General features: G+C 35.9%; 1 protein-coding gene across 3 annotated transcripts in view; it reads left to right on the top strand.

Annotated features, from left to right (window-relative positions):
* PNPLA8 (patatin like domain 8, phospholipase A2) overlaps nucleotides 1-27,285 on the top strand; it is a 46,983-nt gene that overhangs the window by 5,814 nt on the left and 13,884 nt on the right. For 2 of the 3 annotated variants that reach the window (XM_077864079.1, XM_077864080.1), the window contains exons 2-8: nucleotides 1,295-2,446; nucleotides 2,601-2,750; nucleotides 9,687-9,838; nucleotides 14,034-14,128; nucleotides 17,864-18,035; nucleotides 18,885-18,942; nucleotides 21,123-21,317. In XM_077864079.1, coding sequence (XP_077720205.1) covers nucleotides 1,385-2,446; nucleotides 2,601-2,750; nucleotides 9,687-9,838; nucleotides 14,034-14,128; nucleotides 17,864-18,035; nucleotides 18,885-18,942; nucleotides 21,123-21,317 — 1,884 coding nt within the window. In that variant the 5' untranslated portion in view covers nucleotides 1,295-1,384. The remainder of the gene's footprint in view (nucleotides 1-1,294; nucleotides 2,447-2,600; nucleotides 2,751-9,686; nucleotides 9,839-14,033; nucleotides 14,129-17,863; nucleotides 18,036-18,884; nucleotides 18,943-21,122; nucleotides 21,318-27,285) is intronic. The other variant, XM_077864081.1, reaches the window with a different exon arrangement.

Below are 27,285 nucleotides of genomic sequence, written 5' to 3'. Positions count from 1 at the left end.
ATGATAGAGGGACCCCTGGATGGCTCAGTGGTTGAGCATCTGCCTTTGGCTCAGGGCATGATCCCGGAGTCCCCAGATGAAGTCCCACATCGGACTTCCTGCATGGAGCCTGCTTCTCTCTCTGCCTATGTTTCTGCCTCTCTCTCTGTCTCTCTGTCTCTCATGAATAAATAAAATCTTTAAAAAAATATATATATATTTGATAGTATTTAAGATTTCATTAGATACTGTCAAATAACTCTGTGTGTCCCATTTCTCCAGCCCGTTATCAATACTGGATATTATCAGTCATTTATATTTTTACCTATTGAAAGAACAAAATATCTTTTAATTGGTATTTTTCTTTGTGGTGAAGGATGTTTTTATAATTTTACTGTTTGTATTTATTCTAATGTGACTGGCCTGTTTTTGTCCTTTGCCTATTTTTCTTTTAGATTAATCTTTACTTTTTTTTTTTAAAGATTTTATTTATTTATTCATGAGAGACACACACAGAGAAAGAGAGACAAAGAGAGAGAAAGAGAGAGGCAGAGACACAGGCAGAGGGGAGAAGTAGGCTCCACGCAAGGGGCCCAACACGGGACTTGATCCCGGGACCCCAGGATCATGCACCCTGGGCCGAAGGCAGGCACTAAACCGCTGAGTCACCCAGGGATCCCAATCTTTTCTTTCTTATTTGCATTCTTTTTATATTGTGATTATGACCCCTTGTCTGGTAGATGTGGCACATAGCTTCTTAGTGCGTAGTCAGACTTCTTTGATTTAATAAACACAACTAGGTAGTGAAACGTTTTTTACATGGCTATCTGTAGCTCAAGACTGAAAGTTCCTTCATCTCCTGTTTGTGGTGTCAGCATCTAGCGCCAAGTCGGCCATAGACAAAATATTCTATAAATGGTTTACAGTGAACAAGGTAGTTTGAAACTTGACTCTTTCAGAAAACTCCAAGTCCAGCGTCACATAAACTATCCAGACTTTAACATTAAGGAAGAAAAATAGCTTAGTATCTAAATTATATATTCAATTATGTGTTGTATGAAAATTTATCTGTTGGGTAGCTTCTGTAAATTAGTTCTCATAAAACATCCTACTACTTATTCACTGAATTCTGTACTAAAAAATGAATGGTTTTCTGTGAGCTTAAAAGCCAAATGCATTATCCCTAATGGAAACACATTATTCTGTCTCCTTTTGAGACAAGATGCTGAGTTTAGTTCAAGTAGAAATGTATTTTATCTTATACCCAGCTTCAGTTTTACTTTAAATCCTAATTATTTTTTTCTTGCCGTTTCAGGTAAGACCATGAATTATGGCATTTCTTAAATGAAGCATTCAGGAATGAAGTGAAAATCATAACATATAGAAAATAAATGATTTTTAAGTTATGTCTATTAATTTGACTATAGATATATATTATATTTACCTCCTTAGTAATGCAAGAAGTCTTTGTGGGAAGCAGAGAAGCAAGCAGCTGCATTTCTTGTGCTCACCTAAACATTACTGGAGGATAAGCCACCTCAGTCTACAAAGAGGTTTTCATGGAAGCAAAACAAGATGTAAATTGACTAAAAGTGAAGCCCATTCTTGCAGCAATCACTGTCACTCTCCAAGCACCCATGGTTTACATATTGGAATTTTGAAACTTAGCACTTCTACTCCCAAGGGACTTACAAAAGTGAGCATTCGTATGTCCCGTATTAAAAGTACTTTGAACTCTGTTTCAAAGGCTGTTTTTGGTACGCAGAATGAAATGATCTCACGTTTAGCTCAATTTAAGCCAAGTTCTCGAATATTAAGAAAAGTATCAGATAGTGGCTGGTTAAAACAAAAGAGTATAAAACAAGCCATCAAATCTCTGAAAAAATACAGTGACAAATCAGTGGAAAATAATTCTTTTTCAGGGAAGCAAAGTTATATTCTAGGTAAAGATGAAGATATAGGTAAACAAAGCCTTTTTCGTTACACAAGTAGTATAACCACAAGATTCGGAGAGTCATTCTATTTTTTATCAAATCATATTAACTCATACTTCAAACGTGAGGCAAGAATGTCTAAAAAAAAGGAAAATAAACATTTCCAGGAAAAATCAGAACTTGAAGATAAAAAGGTTGAAGAAGAGAAAGCAAGCTCTCCAGATCCTGGCATCCTGATTGATAAGCTAGATTCAGAATCTTCTGTATATTCTGTGGACAAGCCTGCAAGTACCAGTGGGACACCAGAGGCTCTTCCAGTTTCTACTAAACAAAGTATTGCTAACTTTCTTTCTCGTCCTACTGAAGGTGTCCAAGCTTTAGTAGGTGGTTATATTGGTGGACTTGTCCCCAAATTAAAGTATGATTCAAAGAGTCAGCCAGAAGAACAGGAAGAGGTTATTAAAGCTGAGCAACCTGTCAGCAAAGACAAGAATGTGGAGGAGAAAAAGCGGTTATCTCTTCAGCGAGAAAAGGCAAGTTTTTCATCACTGTGACTTGAAGTTTTACATTTTTGTCAAATGCATAAGCTTCATTTCTGTATGGGAACCTAAGAAACTTTAATCATTTGTTGGTATTACTAGAGCAGTTTTGTATTCTAATCATGTATGTTTTAATATGTCTTTGTAGATTATTGCAAGAGTGAGTATTGATAATAGAACCCGGGCGTTAGTTCAAGCATTGAGAAGAACAACTGACCCAAAGCTCTGCATTAACAGGGTTGAAGAACTGACTTTTCATCTTCTAGAATTTCCAGAAGGAAAAGGAGTGGCTGTCAAGGTAATTCTAATTTATTTAATCTGGTTTCATCTTGGAATAAAAATACCAATATACTTTCTAAAATGGAGAAGGCAATACCTTCTGTTTTTTTTAATTAAAATATTTTTGTGGTTTTTATCATACACATGATGTTTATAGATTCAGTAATTGACACATTCTGTGATATGTATTATCCTAAATACTCGTATTCTATGATGATAAATTTATGCTTTTGGTGCTACTATCTGTACTTAGAGATTAAACATTTTAGAATAAAAGATAAATCTCTGTGGACTCATTGAATTGGCTGATAGTTGCCAAATTTTTCTTAAATGTGTTTATACCATGTAACTACTCCTTTAAGACAAGAGATGTAATTTATAAGTAAAACCATTGCTAATTTTTATTTCATGATCTTTTTGTATTTGCAAGTCCCATTTTATTTATTTATTTATTTATTTATTTATTTATTTATTTATTTATTAAAGATTTTATTTATTCATTTATGAGAGACACAGAGAGAGTCAGAGGCAGAGGGAGAACAGGCTCCATGTAGGGAGCCCGATGTGGGACTCAACCCGACTCATCCCAGGATTGCGGGATCACGCCCTGAGCCAAGGGCAGACGCCCAACCACTGAGCCACCCAGGGGCCCCCATGCGAGTCACATTTTAATGATCTTAGGGATAATTAGATTGGTAATTATATTAATAAAACAGTTTTTCTTGGTCTCAGATTTTTCAAACATAAAATACTGAAGGTAATTTAAATCCATTTAAACAGACTTTTCAGAGAACTACTATAAAGTATGAATGATGTGGGTGAGTCTCTTCTGCACTGCTAGTTAGTAAGATTATTTGTAATATTTAATGAACAATTTATAAATATGTAATGAACAGATAATGTTAACATTTGATTAGAGATCTTTTAATGCTTATTTCTAACTTGCCATTCAGAAAATTTTAAGTTAGGGACGCTTAGGTGGCTTAGTGGTTGAGAGATTGCCTTAGGCTCCTGGGCATGATCCCAGAGTCCCATGAGTCCCTGGATGGAGTCCCGCATTGAGCTCACCACATGGAGCCTACTTCTCCCTTCAAAAAAAAAAAAAAGAAAATTTTAAGTCAACTTAGTTCCATATTCCATTTTTTGACAACCATCTTGCTGAAGAGTTCTCTAAGTCTTTAAATAAGGTAGCTTTCTGTAGTTTCATATTATATAATTTATACATTATAAAGCTAAACTTTAGAATTTCATGTTCATTAAGTTGGGGATTATCTTTCATGGATACTTAATTTCTTACCTACCAGACAATTTTCCAAAGGCAGATATGCTTTTAAGTCCATTTAACATTGCAGGCATATACTGAAAGCAGAGATCTAAAATATGCATACTCTAAAGACCTTTTTAAAAAGTGGTTTTTTGAAGTATAATACATATGCAGTTATTGGAATCAAGTTTGCTGAATTTTTCACAAATAAAACGTGGTCATTTAACTGGCACCCAGATGAAAACAGAATTAACCAGCACTTTCAGAAGATTCCCTTGTGCTCCCTTCAGTTACTATCTCCCAGAATTAGTTTAGATTAGATGATAATTTCACTTGTTTTTGTACATTTCATAAATTACTGTGATTGGGTTTTTTAAATTCATGTCAGTGGTAATCATTCTCATTGTTGTGGGTAGTTTAGAACATTTTTTTTTTTGTTGCTTTCATATTCCATAGTGTGAATGTATCCGTTTATTTATTTATTGTATTACTGATAAATTGCTGGGTATTTTTCAGTTTTAGTCTGTTATGAATAGTCATGCTAATAGAAACTTTGAGGGCTCTTGCATTACTGATCCTACATCTAAGGACCCTTCAAATACCAAGGAGTCATGTGTTTTGGAATGTATTATATTCAGATCAACTATGAATGAAAGTCTGGATAGTCTGTAAAAAGTTCTTATTTCCCTAAATAAGAAGCATCTCAAAAACAATGAATCTTATAAATTAAGACATATTAACATGTACACTCTCAAGGTGAATTTTCCCAGTGAACTTTTTCATTATTAGAAAAAAATTGCAAAAAAAAAAAAGCTCAAAAAAATTGAGCTTTTGAAAATTGCTAGAATTGTTTGTTCTAAAACATTTATATTAATATTTTCACTTTTGTGTATTATATTTATGATGGCCAAATTGAGGGAATTGTCTTCGATAAACTAATCTCTTTTGTGTATATGTATTTGGTGTGCTGCAGTTTTGGCAGCCACATCTAGGAAACTGTCTTTGATGATTTTTTCATGTTGGTGAAGGTAGTCTCCTTTCACAATTTTATTTATTTATTTATTTTTAAAAGATTCTATTTATTTATTCATGAGAGACACACAGAGAGAGAGAGAGAGAGTCAGAGACACAGGCAGAGGGAGAAGCAGGCTCCACACAGGGAGCCCAACGTGGGACTCGATCCCGGGACTCCAGGATTAAGCCCTGGGCCAAAGGCAGGCGCCAAACCACTGAGCCACCCAGGGATCCCCTCCTTTCACAATTTTAATAAAAAAAAGTAGCCTTTTATTTTTTTTTTTTCAAAAAAGTACCATAAGCTTTGTAAAAAAAAAATTAGAAAAAAGGAAACAAGAATAAGAAAATATGAATAACATTTCTGCTACGAGAGATTACCATTGTGTAAATGTATTAGTGTCTATTTGTATTGGTTAGATTAAGCCAACTTAAACTCTAATATATCAAAACCTAGGTGGCTTAACAGAAGCTTATTAGTCCCTTGTACAAAGTCACCCGGGAGTTTAGGTGACTCTCCAGGACAATGAACCTCTGTGTGGTGGCTACTTTGATCTTGTTCTCTTATGTTTCCATACGAGGCCTCTGTGATTACTGTAGCAGGAAAAGAGTATTTCAGCAGAAAGTGCCACGGGTTTTTTCTGCTCATAACTTACTATCTTGCCCAATTGCATGGGCCTGAGATGACTGCCTTCATATGCCTGGAAGGAGGAGCATACTGGATATTGGTGAACATTAGTTATGTCTACTACAATATTTCTCTAGAAAGTTTTCTACACATATATATATGATATGCCAAAATAAAGTCATTCTGTATGTACTGCTATTTTGTCATCTGTTTTTTGGTTTTGCAGTTTGTAATGTATACCTCTCGTGTATCAATAAATTTTCATTTCATCAGTAAATTTTCAGTATATAAAATGTTGTTTATATAATTGATTGGATCCAAATGAGGGTGTAGTCTAGACCATACATGTTATCTGGATTTTCCCCCTAAGTCACTTACAGTCCTGTTCTTTCTTACCCACGTCTTCAAAACTAAGAGACCAGGATGGTTATTTTACAGAATGGCTCACTTTCTGAGTTTACCTGGCTTCTTTCTCATTGGTATTATTTAATGTAGTCCTCATTCTCTTTTATTGCTGAACACTGGAATATAAACATAAAGACTTGGTTGAGTTAAATGTGTGTTAGAGAATATTGTATATGATGTCATGTGCTTCATCTTGCATCATATCAGAACTCGAATAATTGGTTGAAAAATGATTAGTAATGCTAATGTTGACCACAGGATTAGGGAGAGGACAGTGTGATCCTCTCATTGGATGTTTAGGATAGGACCATAATCCCATCACCCATTAACCTGATTGTTCCCAGAACTAGTTCCCAGAACTAGTCATTTCATTAGGGTTGTAGAATGATAAATTTCTAATTCTGTCATTTAAGCATTGTAATTGACATTCTTCAGTAAAAGTAGAGCTTTTCTTTATCAGCTAAAACTATTTTGTAATTCTCCAAGACCAATTTTACAGGATAAGCAAGAGAAATGATTAATTTCCTTTACTTAGTCACCAATTTTCACAGGAAAGAGATGCCTTAAAAGCTGCTTCATTGGTGTCATGAATTTTTTTGGCCTTTTTTTTAACTATGAGTATGAACTCCTAGTTTTTCATAAATTGTGTTTCAGTAAATTTTTTTCTCCCCCTTCTTTTATTGAATGCTAAATTCGTCTCAACTTTGAGTGGTAGAGGCTCCAAGCTCATTCATGTGATTTTTTTTTTTTTTTAACTCTTTATAAAAGTATCATGGGCAGAAAAGGATATGCTAGCATACAGCTCTATGAATTTTCAAAATTGAAAATAACTACATAACCTCCACCCAGTATAAGAAACAGAATGATAGTAGCTGCACACCCAAAAAGCCCCTTTTATGTCCCTTCGAATCACTATCTCCAAAAAGATTGACCAATTTTCCTGATTTTTAGCAGGATAGATTGTTCCTTTTTCTGAATATTGTACAAATGGAGAGTGCCTCAGTCGGTTAAGTGTCTGTTTGCCTTGGGCTCCAGTCATGATCTCAGAGTCCTGGGATTGAGCCCTCGATTGGGCTCCCTGCTCAGTGGGGAGTCTGCTTCTCCCTCTCTCTCTGCCTTCCCCCCTGCTTTTGCTCTTTGTCAAATCTCTTAAAAAAGAAACAAATGGAATGATACAGCTTGTGCTCTTTTATGTATGTTTTTTTTCACTTGGCGTTGTGAGAACCTTTGTTGGGTATGGTTATGAAACATACTCATTGTGTATTCTGTGGTATGAATATAGGGCAATGTATTCATCCATTTTACTACTGATGGGACATTTGGATAGTTGCCAGTTTGGGAATTTTTAGGAATAGTGCTTCTGGGATATCTTTCAGAAAACACAGATCTTCATTCCTTAGTGAGTGTATAACCAAGAGTAGTATTCCTGGTCATGAAGTATACCTGTTTTCATCTTTAGTAAGATACTGCCAAATGGTTTTACAAAGTGTTTATTACCAATTTATACTTCTGGTTGTTCTTCCTTTCTAACACTTTCTTTTTTACTTTAGCCATTTTGTTGAATGTTTAGTGATACTAAATTGTGGCTTTAGTTTGCATTTCTCTGGTAACAGTAAAGGTTAGCACCTTTTCCAGTGTTTATTGGCCATTTGTGTATTTCCTTTGTGAAGTGCCTATTCCAGCTCTTAAACATTTTTTAATTGGGTTCAGCAGCCTTTTCTACTGATTTGGAGAATTTCTTTATATATTATAGGTAGAAGTTTTTTTTTAATAATATGCTGTTATTATATACAATAATCTACATATGACATATACTCTATATAATAGTAATATATAGTATATGTTTTTTGTAAATGTATTTTCTCTTTGAGTTACCCTTTTTTTTTTCTTTTTAAAGATTTATTTATAAAGAGAGAACACAATTGGGAAGAGGGCAGAGAGAGAGAGAATCTTCAAGCAGACTCCCTGCTAAGCACAGAGCCCAGTGCAGGGCTGGATCCCAGGACCCTGAGCTCACCACTTGAGCCAAAACCAGGAGAGAACATTTAACTGACAGAGCTTCCCAGGCACCCATTTGAGTTACCTTTTAACTCATCTGGTTTCTCTGTCCTCCATTTCTGGGTGCTGTTTGAACCATCACAGTTTTCAGTGTTTTGTTTCTTCCTCAAATCAGCAAATGGAAAAGTTTTGCGAGCTCACTTTTTAACACTTACCTGCATTTCACGTTTTAGCCCCTCCTGTCTTCTTTGCTTCAGCAGCCTTCTGATGCTGCTAAACAGATGGCACTTTTTTGGTCTTCTATTAAACTTTCCTAGTTGTTCGTGGAAAGAGACTGTTCAGTCCTAACCAGAAATGGAAATTTACATTCCCATGCTCTACCATTGTTCAGGTTCTCCTCGTGGGGCCCCAGAGCTCAACATTAGCCAGGACCAAAAAACGACTGAAAAAGAATTTAGAACAATAGTATTTCCGATTTGATTTATCATAAAAAAGAAAAAAAATGAATGATACATTGGGAATTCTTTTTTTTTATTTACTAAAGGTTACATAGCACATGTGTAGCTGCTACTCAGCTGTATTCCCTTAACCTTGGGTACTGACTGGGTAAGATACTTCTGAGTACAGAACCTAGAGAATCTCTGGTAAACTCCGTATAGAACCCTAGGATTTAAGCACTTGCTTCTGATCAACGATATGAAGTTGAACACTTAGAATCTCAAAGTCCTAGTTTTGTTTAAATGAGTTATTGTAATGAACTTGAATTATTTATTGAAATGATCAGCTCTTGCTTTCTACCTTAGTTTTATTTATTGACATTGGTTTATATTACAGTAAGAGCTACCCTTCTATCCCATGTACACAGGATGGTTTATGTTTTTCCTTTGATGACAAGTTTAATTCCCAGTACTACTATGAAGCAGTTTCATGTTTAGGATTTAGAGAAAATATTTTATAAAGTTGTAAAAGCCTTTTGTTATAATGTTTGTTAATATTTACAAATTTGTGTAAGCAAATTATATTTTTTCTGATTATTATACAGTAAATCTTTTTTTAAAAGATTTATTTATCTTGAAGAGTGAGAGAGAGCACCAGCACAGAGGGGAGAGGCAAAGGGAGAGAGAGAGAGAATCTCAGACAGACTCTTCTGGCATGGAGCCCTCCTGTTGGGCTTGACCCCAAAACTCTGAGACCATGACCGCAACTGAAATCAAGAGTCAGACCCCAACTGATTGAGCCACTTAGACAACCCAAGCATTGTGTCTTTAAGAAAATATTTGGACTGAGGTTAATTTTTAACCTAGATAGTAGAAGAAATATTTGAAATGTTAATTGACATTAATATTTAGAAAGTAATCTATCATTTTAAGATTACTGAGAAAGTAATAAACACTGGCCCTGTGATTATATGTGAAGATCTATAGGTGTTGGTTAAAATAAACATTTTCACTCTTGGGATGCCTGGATGGCTCAGCAGTTGAGCGTCTGCCTTTGGCACAGGACGTGATCCTGGATCCTGGAGTCTCACGTTGGGCTCCCAGCAGGGAACCTGCTTCTTCCTCTGCCTATGTCTGCCTCTCTGTGTCTCTCATGAACCATTTCACTCTTGATTTGACAAAAGCAATAAAATGTCTTTTCTTTCAACACAGGAAAAGATTATCCCATATTTACTAAGATTGAGACAAATTAAGGATGAAACTCTTCAGGCTGCAGTTAGAGAAGCTTTGGCTTTAATTGGTTATGTTGATCCAGTGAAAGGAAGAGGAATCCGAATTCTTACAATTGATGGTGGAGGAACGAGGTAAGGCTAGAAAAATGATTTTTTTTTTTAAAACCATAGATCCAGTTCAGTCTTAGGATTTTTTTTTTTAACTGATTCCATATAATCATAGTTACTATATCATTATAAAACCAAATTTTAAAAATAGTTTTTCCTAATTTCTTTATCAATCTAAGAGCTTCTTTAATAAGTATACTTCAATTTGCTCTTTTTTTTTTTTAAGATTCTATTTATTTATTCATGAGAATACATAGAGAGAGAGAGTGCGAGAGAGAGGCAGAGGGAGAAGCAGGCTCCTTGCAGGGAGCCCAACGTGGGACTCAATCCTGGGTCTCCAGGATCACTCCCTGGGCTGAAGGCTGCGCTAAACCACTGAGCCACCCAGGCTGCCCTCAATTTGCTTTTATTTTAATTTGACCCAGTATTTATTTGTTTGGTCTTTTCAGACCTTCTTGGTAGTTTAGGGCGATATATCAACCATGACTCTCTTCAAATCTTAGCAATGTTTTATAATAATAGCTTTCTTCTATATTTATCATAACCCATGTTTACCAGTCAGCTAGTCAGCTAATAAGTGATGGTTATAAAAGGAGTCTATATCAGTAACTTTCTGACTCCCCACGTCGTCACTTGCACATGCCAATTCTCATGCTACCGAAGAGATATTTAATGCATTCTTAGCTCAGAAGGAGGTAATTTCACCATCAACTTTTCTTCGTACTGGCAGTTCATCCATGCTTCTATTCTTAGTCTGTCTAGTTTCTTACTACTAGTTGGTTAGATTCCTTGGTATTAGCCTTTGCCCCCAAAGTGTCTAGCTTGGGTTCTAGTTTCCTGCCATCTCTACTCTTACTTCTTGAATTGATAGTACATGGCCTGCCTGTTCTTAGCCTACTTTACATCTCTGATTTTGTTCTCTGATATGCCTGCCTTGTCCGTGACTATTTTGTGTGTCCAAGTACTATCCTTATCTTGTTAAATTCAAAAGTCCTGTATGTCAGCCAGATTCTCGTGACACCAATGTGAATAGCGGTGTGAGTGATAAGGAAAGAAGGCTATTTAATAACCTGGGTGAAGGACAATAAAATAACTTCAGATGGTGGCAGGGGGAAGAAGGAGGAAGGGAAAATATGCAAGAAGGCTTTGGAAAGGGGGATTGGATATAGTAGAAGGAGGTCAAGAGCAGTCCTAAATGCAGACCCTATGGATGATGGGACAGTTGCAGGGAAATGGCAGGAGGCTATTGGTATTGAGAAGGACAGTTCTGATGTGAACATGTTGAATATAAGACTTCACACAGCAGTGTAGAGGTGCATGTTTGGCAAATGAAGAGGGAGATGCTCAAGAAGAGAAAAGTCTTAAAAGATGTTTTGGATGTTTCTTACAGAAGTGAACTAGTTCAAGAAGGTGAACGTCTTCATATGATAGGTGAAGTGGTCATGAATTGGAGAGAGTCATTCTGGTTCATAGAATTGGTTCCAAGTAATGAGAAGTAAGGAGGGTGGCAATTAAATGAGTAAGGAATTTCACTAAGGAGCAGGAATAAGCCAGTTCTCTCTGCCATAAGGTTTAGGGCAGTGGGAAAGGATGTCATTGAGTCAGCTAACAGGTAATGAGTGCATACCACGTTCCAGACACTGATTGGGATCCTGGAATCATTCAGCAAGGAAAACAGACAAAATCAAAGTCTTCATGATCCTTGCATTTCAGAGGAGGAAAGAAAATAAATAACCAAAAATGTATTATTGAGTGGTAATGGGTGCTATGAAGAAAATTAAAGCAAAGTGGTAAAGAGTAACAGTGCTATTTTAGAGAATGATCAAGACTATAACTTTTTTTTTCAATTTTAAAAACTATTGAGATCTTGACTTATATTAGTTCCACGTGTACAGCACAATGATTTTTTTTTTAAGACTTTGTTTATTCATGAGAGACACAGAGAGAGAGGCAGAGACATAGGCAGAGGGAGAAGCAGGCTCCAGGCAGGGAGCCTGATGTGGGACTCAATCCTGGCACTCCAGGATCATGCCCTGAGCCAAAGGCAGATGCTCAACACCTGAACCACCCAGGTATCACTGCAACACAATGATTTTATACCTGTGTATTTTGCAAAATGATCACATAAGTCTAGCTAACACCCATCATCTCACAGTTAAAAATTCTTTATTCTTGTGATGAGAACATTTAAGATTAACTTTCTCAGTAACTTCCAAATATGCAATACAGTATTTTAACTGTGTTACCATGTTGTACCATACATCCTTATTTATTATATTATTTACTGGGTAACTGGATGTTTGTAACTTCTGATCTCTTCACCCACTTTGTCAACCCCACTCACACACCACCTTCGGCAAGCATCAATGTGACTATGACTTCTTTTTAAAGAAGTAACATTTGAGTAGAGATTTGAAGGAACAGTCAAGACCGTTCAACTTTAATTTGAAGTGAGCGAGGTATGTTGAAAAGAGATTTGACACCAATGAGTACTTGATTTTATAGGATAGGAGTTTTGTTAGTCATTCAGGGAGGAAATCAGAGTGAAGACATTTGGGAAAATCTAGAAATGAGTTAGGAGGAAGGTAGGTTTAGATAAGCAATTCTCCACTGGAGGTTATTTTGTCTCCTAGAGGACATTTGTCGGGAGGCATTCTTCGTTGTTGCAGCTGGGGGACTGCCCCTTGCATTTGGTGAGAAGAGGGCTGTTGGTGCTTACACCTTACAATGCACAGAATAGCCCTACAGCAAAGAGTTGTTCAGCCCGAAATGTCACTCGCGCTGCTGTTGAAAAGCCTTGTTTTAGGGGAACATGAGAAAGCAACCAGAATGGGAAGTTTGTGTTGAAAGAGTAAGGGGAGGGCTTGGGAGAAAAAGAACCCATATCTTTTATTTCTTTGTATATGAGAGCCTGGTACAATGTTAGGCTGAATCAACCTGGCAAGTGTGTTTATTTTTAATTTGACCTGAATTAATTTATAAATATAGCATTTTAAAATAGTTTTCTTCTTGATTATACAAGTAAAACTTGGAGGGGAAAAAAGAAAAGTATTAAAAAAAACCAAACAAAAAATATAGTACAGATTCTTTTTAATGTTTTGATTTATGTCTTCAAATATTTTTTCTTGTGTGAGTATACATGTGCATGTTTTCTTTCTTTTGTTAAGTATATTTATCCAGCATTATCTCAAATTCTTCATGTCTCACTTTGAATTTACTTAAAATTTCAAAAACAAATCAGCCTTTGGTTTTCTACTTTAATCCTATTTTCTAGTGATTTCCTATTAGTATCAAAGCAGTTTGGCACTGTAAATTGTATTTAGTGGTGCTTGACTACCACAAGGACCTCTTTGCCCCATATCTTGTATTTGGTTTAGACCATTTCAGTGTTTCCATATATTCTCCCAATGTTCAGAATTGTTCACATGATACATACATCCTAAATTGGCCTACATCTCCTAGCCTCTTTCATTATCCACATTCATCATCAAGCTTTTTTTTTCTTTTAAAGATTTTTATTTATTTCAGAGAGAGCATGTGCACAAGCTTGAGCAGGGGGGAGAGGCAGAGGGAGAAGCAGACTCTGCTGAGCAGGGCCCAACACAGGGCTTGATCCTAGGACCCTGGGATCATGACCTGAGCCAAAGGCACCTGCTTAACCTACTGAGTCATCCAAGCACACCCATTATCAAGCTCTTTGTTTCCTTTGGCAAGGATCCACAAATTAGCAAAATCAGCAGCATAAATTAATACATTCCTCATATGGGGCATTGTCCTGAAGTTGTTGAAAGATATAAAAAAAGAATAAATAGAAGAAAGCTTGAAAGTATGAGTAGTGAAATACAGAAGACAAACTGTATAGAAGCATTGGTAGCCAACTTAACGCTGTAGAGAGAAGAAACTAATACATGTCTTTCCAGAACTGGTGAGTGCAGGCTTTAAGTATTTTCCACAGTTGGGGTGTTTAAAAAAAATAGTATGTTGGCATATCTTTGTATTATTATTCAAAGAGACACTAATATAAATTTAAAAACCTGCTTTTATAACAGGTTTTATATCATTATTTAAATTTTGGAGTTTTGTAAGTGATCTTAAAAACAGGCAATTTTTTTCTGATAATTTATATGATCAGTTTCCATGTTAGCATATAAGTATAGAAAAGCAACTTGCAGGCTAATTTCCTTAAAACAGGAATTTCCATTTTTCCTTTTTTTTGTAGGGGTGTGGTTGCTCTTCAGACACTGCGAAAATTGGTTGAACTTACTCAGAAGCCAGTTCATCAGCTTTTTGATTACATCTGTGGTGTGAGCACAGGTAATTATTTTATGAGAGCCATGCATCCCAGCAGTATGCGCTTAATTAAAATCAGTCATTCTCTGACGTGGTGGGTGTTGGTTTTATGTTTTAATGATCAGTAGTCCTTTGATTGGCTTAATGGATTTTATAAAATGTTTATTGGGAATAAGTGGTTTTTTTGTTTGTTTGTTTGTTTTTTTGAGAGAGAGAGAGAAAGAGAGTGTGTGTCCACGTGCAAGGGCCGGGTGGGGAGTAGATGGGGAGCAAAGGGAGAGAATCTCTAGCAGACTCCCTGCTGAGCATGGAGCCTGACGCAGGGCTTGATCTCAAGACCCTAAGATCATGACCTGAGCTGAAATCAAGACTGAGCCACCCATGTGCCCCTAAGAAGTGGTTTTTAATATGTTATTTTAATACGTTTTTAATAAGCCACGGTGACGAGCACAAATTACAAATTACTGCTTTATAGTATAGTCACCTCAAGGAAAGTGGAGAACTGGAAGAAGGTAGGTCCTTAAATTATACTTGAACCAACAGAATGTTGGAGATGGATGAGATTTTACTTTTTTGTGAGACGTGTCCCTCAGTGAAGAAATTGCCTTTTTTTTTTTTTTAAGATTTTATTTATTTATTCAGGAGAGACACAGAAAGAGAGGGACAGGCTCCATTCAGGGAGCCCAATGTGGGACTTGATCCTGGGACTCCAGGATTAGGCCCTGGGCTGAAGGCAGGTGCTAAACCGCTGAGCCACCCAGAGATCCCCAAGAAATTGCTTCTTATATCATTTTTTATCTGAGTAGTTGAAGCCAGAATTTAAATTGATAAATGTGAGAATCCATGTGTTTTAAAGCCTACTTCTTAATACTGCTGGGTACATTTAAAATTGCAGTTCCATGTTTGCATAGAAGAAATTGGCAACTTAGAATACAGTTGTTACTGAAAAATTTCTTAGTTTTCATTGGAACACCATCAGAGAAGTATTTGTTTTTTTATTTCTGTAGGTCAGCTCTGTCACCCACCCATCTGCCCACACCCACCCCAAGTATGCATTAAGCCCTTCAGGATACCCATTGCTGTTGCTACCACCTCGGTCACATTCTAGGACTACTAGGATTGTGGATCCTTGCTGGATATTTTACTGTTTGACCTGATAATTTCTCACTTCATCTTAGTTTATCTTCACAGCCTTTCATTTCTATTTTTTTCTCATTCTTTTGAATTAAAATCGTAATTCTAAAGACCACTAGCAACAAAATCAAATGATTTATCTACAGTATTTGTGTGAAGTATGACAGTTACGTCCAAAGGGCATGTTAATTGATGTTCAGTTGTGGAAATTTAACAAGAGCAATTAAAGGAATGATGCAAAAGCCTAAGGAATCTGATTCTTATGAAGTTCTACGGAACACTAATTCCTCAAGGTCTTAGGTTACAGGAAGTTGTTGGATTAAAGGAAGTTATGCAGGTTTCTTTACAGAGGTACTTCTGAGAATTTTTATTTAAGATTTTATTTATTTTTTTGAAAAAGAAAGTCCAAGCAGGGGGAGGGACAGAGGGAGAGAATCTCAAGCAGACCCCACACTGAGCATGGAGCCCCACGCAGGGCTTCATCTTATGACCCCAAGGTTACAACCTGAGACCAAAACCAAGTCATATGCTCAACTGACTGAGCCACCAGGCACCCCTGAGATATTTTAATATGTTTTTTTTTTTTTTAATTTTATTTATTTATGATAGTCATCACAGAGAGAGAGAGAGAGAGAGAGGCAGAGACACAGGCAGAGGGAGAAGCAGGCTCCATGCACCGGGAGCCCGATGTGGGATTCGATCCCGAGTCTCCAGGATCGCGCCGTGGGCCAAAGGCAGGCGCCAAACCGCTGCGCCACCCAGGGATCCCTTTTAATATGTTAAAAATGCAAATGCATTGTGACTCAAAATAATATTTATTTCCCAATTTGATCTAATTAGAGAAACCTTTCTTAAAGAGACTTTTCCTAGGGCTAATGAATTTTGGTAGTTTTTTTTTTGAAGTTTTTACCCTGACCATTCCTGTTAAATTTAGTATTGGTTCTTAGCAATTCAAACAGTTAAACAAGCTAACTTCTTGATTGGTGGATGCTCAATAAAGAGAATTTTAAATCCGATTCATCCATGTAGTAGAATATCAGTTTATGTAAAACATACTTTCTATGTTTATCACATATTTTTTCCATGTATCTTTTGGCTTATGTTAACCTTAACTTCTGATACAGTGCCTGTAATTTTCCTTTCTTTTTTCCATTTGTAGAATGGAAAATATATTGTTTTTTTTTTTTTTTTTTTTTTTTAGATTTTATTAATTTATTCATGAGAGACACAGAGAGAGAGAGAGAGAGAAGCAGAGAGACATCTAGGCAGAGACGCAGGCAGAGGGAGAAGCAGGCTCCATGTAGGGAGCCCAATGTGGGACTCGATCCCTAGATCCCAAGATCACGCCCTGGGCTGAAGGCATGCACCAAACTGCTGAGCCACCCAGGCATCCCAGGAAAATGTATTCTAATGTAGAAATTTTGTTTGCACTTAGAATTTTTGTAAAGTTAATATATTTAAGGATAAGTAATATCCTTAACCAGTTCAATAAAATTTAGTTTTAAAATATCTGCTCATCTTTATAGTAGCTCTACTTGAAAGGCGCTTAATTTTTTGGCAAGTTATTTCTTGTGTTAGAGATTTTCTGCAAATTGAAAACAGTAAATTCTATCATATAGTTATGCCATTCTTTTTTTTTTTTTTTTTTCGTTTTTTAAAGATTTATTTATTCATGAAAGACCCAGAGAGAGAAGCAGAGACGTAGGCAGAGGGAGAAGCAGGCTCCCCCCTCGGGGAGCCCGATTTGGGACTTGATCCTGAATTCTAGGATCATGCCCTGGGCTGAAGGCAGACGTTCAACTGCTGAGCCACCCTGGCGTCCCTAGTTTTGCCATTCAATTTCTTTTCTTTTTTTTTTTTTTTTTTTGCCATTCAATTTCTTTTAGAACATAAGCTATTTTATCTTTTACTAGACTAAGACCAAGAATAATAAAATACATAAGATATTTAAAATATATTATGATAATGAGTTCCTGGTTTTCCTTTGTTCCCAATCCAGAGTAAGCTCTGATGCTGTGTAGGTCATCCCCCCAAAACTTTCTCCCCTACTTTTCTCCTTAGTTCAGGGTTAGGCCAGTTAGATACACTAGGTGGCAGTGTGTCCTACCAAGTGCAGCTAAGATGTGAACTCAGCTGTTCAAAAAGGATATTCCAGAGCCCTAATTTCTTTCATTATTTTAGTTCCCCAGACCAACTTAAAGGAGTAATTATTTTACTGAATTGTTAAGTTGTCAATATACTGTATTCTGTGACTAAAACTTAAGGAATTCATTAAGGTTAGAAAGAATGTCATTGACCATGATATCTTAATTATGTATTATTTAATTTGGTGTAAATCATGTATTTTAAAATTAATCCTCATTATCATTGGTTAACATTTATTTAGTCCTGATTGAGGCCAGGTAAAGCCCTTTATGTGTGTTATCCTTGTAAAAGAACATTATAAATTTTAGTTATTATCTTTGTGTTATAGTTGTATAAATTGAGGCTCTGAGAGGTTAAGTAGTTGGTTTTAGGTGGCACAGAAAGTATCAGAGCTACAATTTTAACCAGGTCTGTGACTCGAGAAGTCTTATAAGTACTGTAATGTCGATGCTGATAAAAACTAAGCATTCTTCCTTTCAGGTGCCATATTAGCATTCATGTTGGGATTGTTTCATATGCCCTTGGATGAATGTGAGGAACTTTATCGAAAATTAGGATCTGATGTGTTTTCACAAAATGTCATTGTTGGAACAGTCAAAATGAGTTGGAGCCATGCATTTTATGACAGTCAAACGTGGGAAAATATTCTTAAGTAAGTTAGTTATTTTTTTAAATGTTTGATTCCATAAATAATATGTGCATATTATTTGAAAATTGAAAAAAATTTAAAAGAATATTAAATTACTGATCCCAGTAATTTGAGATCATCACTGTTAATACTTTGGTGTATAACTCCAGTCACTATTTTTTTTTAGTTCATGTGTGAGATTTGTGTGTAGAAGTTGCAATTGCCTTTTCAAAAAGTGAGACCGTGAGACCGTATCATAGAAAGACGTGTCTGGTTTTTAGATTACTCTGTAGCTAGTCTGCATACCTCAGTTTATCTCAACACATCTCCTTTATCCTCTGGAGGACCCTGAAAACAAAGTTTCTTCTGCTTCAGGGCCTTTACCCCTTAGATGCCCTGGGTTTTATTTTTTTTTATTTTTTATTTATTTATTTTTTTTCCCTGGGTTTTAATATGTTACTTCACCACCTTTTGGTGTCCTTCTCAAACTCCGCCTCAACCATACATTGTTGTTTTTTTTTTTTAAGATTTTATTTATCTATTCATGAGAGACACAGAGAGAGGGGGAGAGAGAGAGGGGCAGGCTTCATGTAGGGAACCCGACGCTGGACTCGATCCCGGGTCTCCAGGATCATGCCCTGGGCTGAAGGTGGTGCTAAACCACTGAGTCACCTGGGCTGGCCCCATACATTGTTTTAAGTGCATTAGTTGTACTATAAGGCACCTAGAGGAGGTATTTATATCTCTTTTTTGTTGTGCGTAGTACTTTGAACAACGCCCTGAGCAAATGGATGGTATTTGCATATCATGTGTTCCCTAATGTTAGGAGGTACAATCACTTTGATATAATTTAATTTTCCTCCTTCAATAAAGGGACAGAATGGGATCCTCGCTAATGATTGAAACAGCAAGAAACCCTTCATGTCCTAAGGTAAGTTTGGAGTCTTAAGTATAATACCAACTTGTAATTGAAGGGCAGGTAAAAGCACATATTCTGAAGGCCCTTTATTAAGAGAAACATTTCTTAACAATTTCTTTTAATAGATTATATTGATTTACTTACATCTAGGGTAATTTATGAAGATACAGGATATGATCATTAGACCTCTTTGTATATCCAGTAAAGTTAGTATAACCAAAGTTAAAGCGTATATACCAGTAGGACTAAAAATAATGAAGAATTATTTAATCATAAGGTTAATCAGATCCAGTGATTTAAAGAAAACTGTAAACAAACAAACAAAAAAAACAAAGAAAACTAGCATTTCCTCCACTAGACTTTTTAAAAGAAATTTTTTGTGCCTGTGGAAATACGTTAGATTAACATACAAATGGAATTCCAATTTTAAAAATGTTAATGCCACTAGGATATGTCTCATGTGGCTTCTCTATTTATTTTGTTTGAAACCCAATAATCTGAGTATTGCTTGAGTTCTATGTTCTTTAATAATACTTGTTATTTGATTAAGGAATAGGATTTATGTATTTCAGAATCCCTTGCAGCTTATATTTATTCTTGGATAATAAGCTGTAACTATGAAAAATCAAATACAGCTCCCTTTATTTTTCTTTCACCCTTGCTTGTTCAAATTTCATTCATTCTTTAGCTATTAATCTCGAGCCTAATGTATTAGCACTGTGCCAGGCACTCTGGAGGCCTTAGCAAGTAAATGCAGAAAACATGGGGTTTATAGTCCAGTAGGGCAAAGTAGACGTTACTCAGGTAATCACACAAAACAGATATAGTTTCCCTGAAACAAATGCTGTGGAGCTCAGAAACAGTTCTCTGAAAAGCATATAGTTACAGGGACAGGAGGAAAGGCTATTCTAAGGAAATGAGGTTTGAGATCCTAGTGTGCAGGCCAATGAGTAGGAGTAGGAGTAGGAGCAGTGCTGGCAAAGGGCAGGGCGTGTGCCGGAGGAGGCATGGAAAAGTGCAGAAACCGAGAGTTCCTGGAGACGAAGTCTAGATTCAAGGGCGTCGGGCAAAAGAGGCCTGCAGTGGCAGGTGAATCAGATACGTGGGGCCTTGGTGAGGGGGGGTGTCGATGAGATGCACACAGCTCTTTTGGAGAAGATCCTAGGGTATACTCTATGCCTCTTGTTTGCTCCCCTGGATCTTCAGAGCTGTTTGCTTGTTTTTAAAGTCGTGGGAGTTGCCAACTTTAAATAAAAGCATAGAGTAGGTGTAAGGGAACTTTAGCCACTTCAAAACGTAATTCACTCGTGATAAATGGATCTATCGTGTTTCCTATGTGATTCTTAAGTCAGCCCGTCTATAGACCGATCAAATAGAAAGACCTCCTGGATTTTGGTGTATGACCAACTCTTACCCACAGTGGCTTAGGGACCCTCAGATCACTCACAGGATCTGGGAATATTTCCTTTGGTTTATAAAATAGTGAAGCAGATAGGCCCCTGGCAGGACTTGACTCAGAACCCTAATAACTCTGGTGTCCTCAGTACCTTTCAGCTTCTTCAGTTCATACTGCAGGTCATTAACAAATACAACACATTTTACATTAATGCAACTGACATCGATAAAAATCTGAGACCCAAGGTAGTCAATGTTAGTTATTTTAATACAAAATTACCCACCTTCCAGTTATTAACAATGCTAAGAAAGCCTCAAGAGTTTGTATAGTATTAGTTTCAGTTAGTAATGCTTCCAAAGAGAACAGAGGCAAAGACTAATTTGTTAAATGATACTATGAAAATAGTGTATTTTTTTTCTTTGAGTAGTTTATATTCATTGCTATTACTGCTGCATTGATTATTATATATAAATTTTCAAATTTATGTCTTTCTGATGGCTTTATTTTTTCCGGATGGTTTTTAAAAATGGCTAATCAAATCATGTAGTCAACAATATAATTATTGTTTTCTTATAATACATTTCTCAAAATTGTATCAGTCCTGTATCTACTTTCCCATGAAGTAACACCTAATTAGACCTGGTTCCCTTTCCTTAACATCATATTTATGTTATACACTTATCTTGATAGGTAGAGTTGTAGATTGTTTATTCACAGTACTAAATAACATTTACTTTTTTACAGATCCCAAATACTGCTGTTTACAATAGGTATCATTCACTTTTTAATTTACTAGGTAGCTGCAGTAAGTACCATCGTAAACAGAGGGATAACGCCAAAAGCTTTTGTGTTCAGAAACTATGGTCATTTTCCTGGAATCAACTCACACTATTTAGGAGGCTGTCAGTATAAAATGTGGCAGGCTATTAGAGCCTCATCTGCTGCTCCCGGCTACTTTGCAGAGTATGCATTGGGAAATGATCTTCACCAGGTAAGTTGACTATGGCCTACCTTTTAAAAATTTATGTGATTAAAGAAACAGCACTCATTAAATGTCATAGAGGGATCAACCAAGACTTTCCTTTTAATGTTTACACGTGGCAAAAGAGGTGCCATACAAAATGTTTTTATTTGTTGTTTGTTTTTCTTAAATTAACAAGCCTTCTGGCTTGAGCACATTTTAGGAAAGATTTTTTTTTGTATTCTATATAATATGATTCATAATTATTCAAAATTATTGATTTTATTTATGGAAAAATATATGTAAGATTGGCTTTCCAAATGTAATAAAAATTAAAAATAAGACACGATCCCTGAAAACACAGAACCCAATCTGTTTGAGAGTTTTGGTGGACATATTTTGAAGGAGATGTTATAATAAAATAATAACAGTAAACACTCAGTAAGTTAGCTATGTACTGGATACTTATATAGTCCTTTGCATTCATTGTCCATTTAATCTTCACTGCTTATGAAGTGGATAGTTATTCTGACTCCTGCAATGAGATATTGGAGTCTTGAGAAATGTTAAGTAACTAGAGTAGGATCACAGCTATCAAGTGACCGGATTGGGATGCTATCTATAATTATACTGTTTCTAAGTTTATGGCTAAATGATGATAAAGTTGAATATTATTTCTGGCAATTTATTCCTTTTCTGATACATAGACTTATTTATCATAAATTTTACCTCTGTCTAGTTTTTCCCATTATGAAATGTTAACTCATAGCTCAACATTAAATGATGAAAAAGTCACTAAAGCATTTGAGCTGATACTTCCAAAATATGTCATATAGAAGCTTAAGTTTTATAATGATATCCCACTTAAAATCAATCTCATTCGATAGAGCTATTAACCTTACCTTTCCTCTCTAGTCAGTAAAGTATTTGTGCTCTGTTTCTTTGGTATTTAAACATGTGTTGAGAAGAAAACTATTTTGACATAGATTTTCAGATGTCATTCAAGAACTCATACATAGGTCTTCAATGTGAAGTACATATCAACTGTATAATTTTAATTTATAACGTGTCAGTATTATAACTAAAACACTTATCAGTTTTATTTTCTCCTATGCTTTTATAGTATGTTAGACATAATTAAAAATATTATGGGCAGCTATCCCATTTTTTTCTATACTTCTAGAAGTAATGTCATAATCTTTGTAGTTAACAAGATTAACATAGGACTCCCTTTGTCTTTGGAGTCAGTTCAGACCATTTCTTACTTTGTAAAATCAGTCATTGTTGAATTATGCAAGGCACTTCCCTTCTCGCCTTTCTCTTCTTTCTTCCACCTACTCAAGACAGAAAGTGCTAGCTGTAGAGTTTTTCTGACATTGACTTCTAGACTTACTGGTCAAATTAAAATATTTATTTTAAAATGCACCTTCCTGTTTTTTACAATTTCTGCATATTCTTCCTCTTACCAGGTTGTAAGTAGAGAAATAATTTAGACAGTGTGTTCAAGATAGTAAAGATTTCTAACATATCTTTAACATGGTAGTCATGCTACAAAATTGCAGTGATGTCACATGCTAATAAAAGTCTCAAAAGATAAGTTACTACATTTCAGGGGCATATGTTCCCAGACTTCAAAAAAGTTATCTCATTTGCTTTTTATTCTTAATCTGAGTGGTAATAGTTCTAAAGTTTAATTCAGTACATAATAACAAACCAAAGTAATTCAGTGGTTCTTTATCCATATCATTTAGACTAGTGATGTTTCTTTTTATGCTTAGCCATTTTTATGTTGATCAACATAATCTTTGGATTTAGGTTGAGCTACAGATTAAAATAACTTATCATAAAATTTATATAAAGCATATAACTGTATGTCAGAGAATATACTTTTATGTAAATCAGTGACTTGACTCTAGGAAGATTTGCACATCTAATTAATAGTCACATGAAATCTGAATTCTAAGCAAACCCTATTTTTGAGAATATCTTTCTTACTGCATATTCTCTGCCAGACTTGAGAAAGCAGGGATCCCTGGGTGGCTCAGCGGTTTAGTGCCTGCCTTTGGCCCAGGATATGATCCTGGAGTCCCAGGATCGATTCCCACATGGGGCTCCCTGCATGGAGCCTGCTTTTCCCTCTGTGCCCGTGTCTCTGCTTTTCTCTCTCTCTCTCTCTCTCTCTCTCTCTCATGAATAAATAAATAAAATCTTAAAAAACTTTTTTTTTTAAACTTGAGAAAAAGATGGGGTATTTTTTTACTTAAAAGATGCCATGAAAGATTGATTAGGATATTCTAACATGTGAAGGATCTTGATTGCTTAAACAAAAAAACATTCAAGTGAAGTTCCTTCCCAGCCTTTCAGAAATTGTTAAGAAGTTTAAAGCTAAAATATGGTCCTTACTATTACAATCCTCTTACTCTAAGCTCTTTGAATAATTATATTGAGTTATTTCCAGACTCAGTTTTCAAATCTCTTTTCACTGTCATGTCTGACATACGTTTTACTGTGAGTTACTTCTATCCTTTTGGAACCATGTGGAGTATAAATTATGGACTAATACTCTGAACAGTTATTGAAAGTAGTGCCATAATTAAGAGGTGTGAGTAGGTAGATGGGTAGATTTCATTTGCCTTTGCCTATAAAGAGAACAATGTTATTACAGTATTTACTGGGATTATTAAATATCCTAGAAAATTATAAAGTGAGAATTCTTTTTGAGTAGCTTTCCAATGTATTACTTCTCTTCCCCTGCCCAAGTAGCATCATATTTATCTTGAAATAGTGTCCATTTTACGCAAAATTAACCCTTGTGTCTCTAAGTTTTATTGATGTATAATTGATACGCAAAAAGCTGAACACATTTGATGTATACAGTTTGATGAGTTTGAACATATGCTTAACCCGTTCTCTCTGATCTTTTTCCATCTCCACTTCCAAAATTAAATCATTCATTCTCTGCCTTTGGAGAAAGAGCCTGATAAATTCATTTACACTAAAGGTTTTGATGACAGATTCTCATGTATTATTTCTCTTAGGCCTAATATACATTTTGAAAGGTTGTGTCCAGAACTCAGAACACCTTAACCTGAAAGGAATTCCTATATTTCATATAAATATTCCAGGTAAATAGTGTTTTCAGTAGAAAGAACCTGCTTAGCACCTGGCAGATTATAAGCCTTTGCTAGGCTACCACTAATTTTCAGTATAACTGATCAAAAATATAGCGACTGCTTGCTCAGTGCCAGGCACTGTATTAACCATGAGAAACATAAAGGTGATAAGTGCCAGCTTACTGTTTTTGTTTCCTGGGTCCTACCTTCAAATAGGTCAAACTAAAAGACTATAAACACAGTTATATAAGATGATAAATTCAGTAATATGGAGGTTCCTCAAAAAGTTAAAAACAGAGCTATCGTATGACCCAGCAATTGCATTACTAGGTATTTATCCAAAGGATACATACCTTTATCCAAAGGATACATACATTTATCCTTTATTTATGATACATGTATCATACATACATTTATCCAAAGGATGATTCGAAGGGATACATGTACTCCAGTGTTTTTTTTTTTTTTTTTTAAAGATTTTATTTATTTATTCATGATAGTCACACAGAGAGAGAGAGAGAGAGGCAGAGACATAGGCAGAGGGAGAAGCAGGCTCCATGCAGGGAGCCCGATGTGGGATTCGATCCCGGGTCTCCAGGATCACGCCCTGGGCCAAAGGCAGGCGCCAAACCGCTGCGCCACCCAGGGATCCCCTACTCCAGTGTTTTTGTTTTTAAATATTTTATTTATTTATTCATGAGAGACAGAGAGGAAGAAGCAGGCTCCATGCAGGGAGCCCAATGTGGGACTCGATCCCGGAACTCTGGGATCATGCCCTGAGCCAAAAGCAGACACTTAACTGCTGAGCCACCCAGGCGTCCTGCACTCCAGTGTTTATATCAGCACTATCAGTAATACCCAACTTATGGGAAGAACCCAAATGTCCATCAACTGAAGAGTGGATAAAAAGATGTGTATATATACTCTGGAATATTACTCAGCCATCAAAAAGAATGAAATCTTGCCATTTGCAATAACATGGATGGAGCAAGAGTGTATTATGCTCAGCAAAATAAGTCAGTCAGAGAAAGACAAATACCATATGATTTCACTCATATGTGAAATTTAAGAAACAAAACAGATGAACATAGGGGAAGGGAAGGAAAAATAAGATAAAGACAGGGGCAAACCGTAAGAGACTCATAGTTATAGGAAACAAATTGAGGGTTGCCAGAGGAGGGAGGTGGGCATTAAGGAGGGCGCTTGTTGTGATGAGCACTGGGTGTTATATGCAAATTGTACCCCTGAAACTAATACTATATACTATATGTGAATTAACATGAATTTAAATAAAATCTAGAAAAAATAAATTCAATAATGAAAATACACCCAGGGTTAGGAAGTAGTTCAGAAAATTTGGCTTATTCTTGAGGATTGCCTTTACAAAGACATTTCCACTCCAGCTGAGATCTAAAGGATGAATAGTTGGGTAGGATAGAAATGGGTTTGGGGGAAAAAAAAAGAAATGGGTTTGGGAGGGGAAAACAGGGAAAGATTGCTTAATGGTTTTAGTGATAAAAACATTGGAAATTGACAGTGGTGATGGTTGTAAAATACTCTGAATGTAATTAATGCCACTGAATTGTAACCTTGAAAATGTTTAAAAGAACCAATTTATGTTTTGTATATTTTACCATAATAAAAAAACATTTTTTAAAATTCTAGAAAAATAAACTGAGATGAGATGATTAAGAGAAGTTCACATTGCACAGTGGTTATTTTCTGGTCGGTACTCTATGATTTGAAATGATTAAATGCACATTAAAAGTCATCAAAAGGGCAGCCCAGGTGGCTCAGCAGTTTAGCGCCACCTTCAGCCTAGGGGGTGACCCTGGAGTGCCAGATCGAAATCGGGCTCCCTGCGTGGAGCTTGCTTCTTCCTCTGCCTGTGTCTCTGCCCCGCCGCCCCCCCCGTGTGTGTGTCTCTCGTGAAGAAATAAAATCTTAAAAAAATATATCTAAATTTTAGGCTATTAAATACATATATGACATGCTGCTGTTAAAACACAATCCTGTGTATACCTCTGAGAGACAAAGAACAAATTATTCAGTCAATTTTTTAAGTCTATTTTGCCACAGTATCTAGCAGTGGACCTGGCAAAACCAAATATACAATGAATCGATAACTGTGAATATAAATACCTAAGTGAAGGAAATGCCATGGTCGTACCATTAGCCTGATGACTTCCTGATAGGAGAGGCCTGGACAGGCATGGGCTAAGTTATAAGGGAACTCAGGATGCTGTGCCTCTCCTTAGACAGGAGTGAACACCAAAAATCTTAACTTACTTGATGGAAAGCCGGTAAAGTTTAAGGAACAGGAATTTACTTTAAAGCATGGCTATTAAAACCATTGGCAACCTGGCAACTTTTTAATTTGGGAGTAATTTTACTATTATCAATTCTTGCTAAACTTTGTTTGCCCTTTCTTTTCTTCCCTTTTTGTCTCTTCTGTTCCTTTTTGATAGGTTTTTATATAAAATCGTGAAGAAGTGTTCCATCTAAAATACTGAGTTGGTTAGAAGCTATACAGAGTATAACTATAGAATTTAAGATAAAAGTAGTTTTGGGCACCTGGCTGGCTCAGTTGGTGGAGCATCTTAGGGTTCTGAGTTCAAGCCTCATGTTGGGTGTGGAGATTAATTAAAAGTAAAATCTTAAAAAAAAAATTTAAGATAAAAGTAGTTTTAAAACAGGTAACTTTCTTGCTGAATTAGAAATGAAATGTGATGGGTATTGTTCTAATGTCCTATTAATTGATGATAAAGGTTAAAGTTGAAAGGATTAAATTAAAATTAAAATCAGAAGCCTTTAGAAAATAATTATTACTACCTGCGTCAAAGGAATCCACGGTTTTACTAAGTTAAACAGTACAAATAGCCAAT

This window comes from Canis aureus, chromosome 21 (assembly GCF_053574225.1).
Source record: "Canis aureus isolate CA01 chromosome 21, VMU_Caureus_v.1.0, whole genome shotgun sequence".
NCBI lineage: Eukaryota > Metazoa > Chordata > Mammalia > Carnivora > Canidae > Canis > Canis aureus.
Note: the sequence above shows the minus strand (reverse complement) of the source record. Positions and strands in the feature narration are given on the sequence as shown.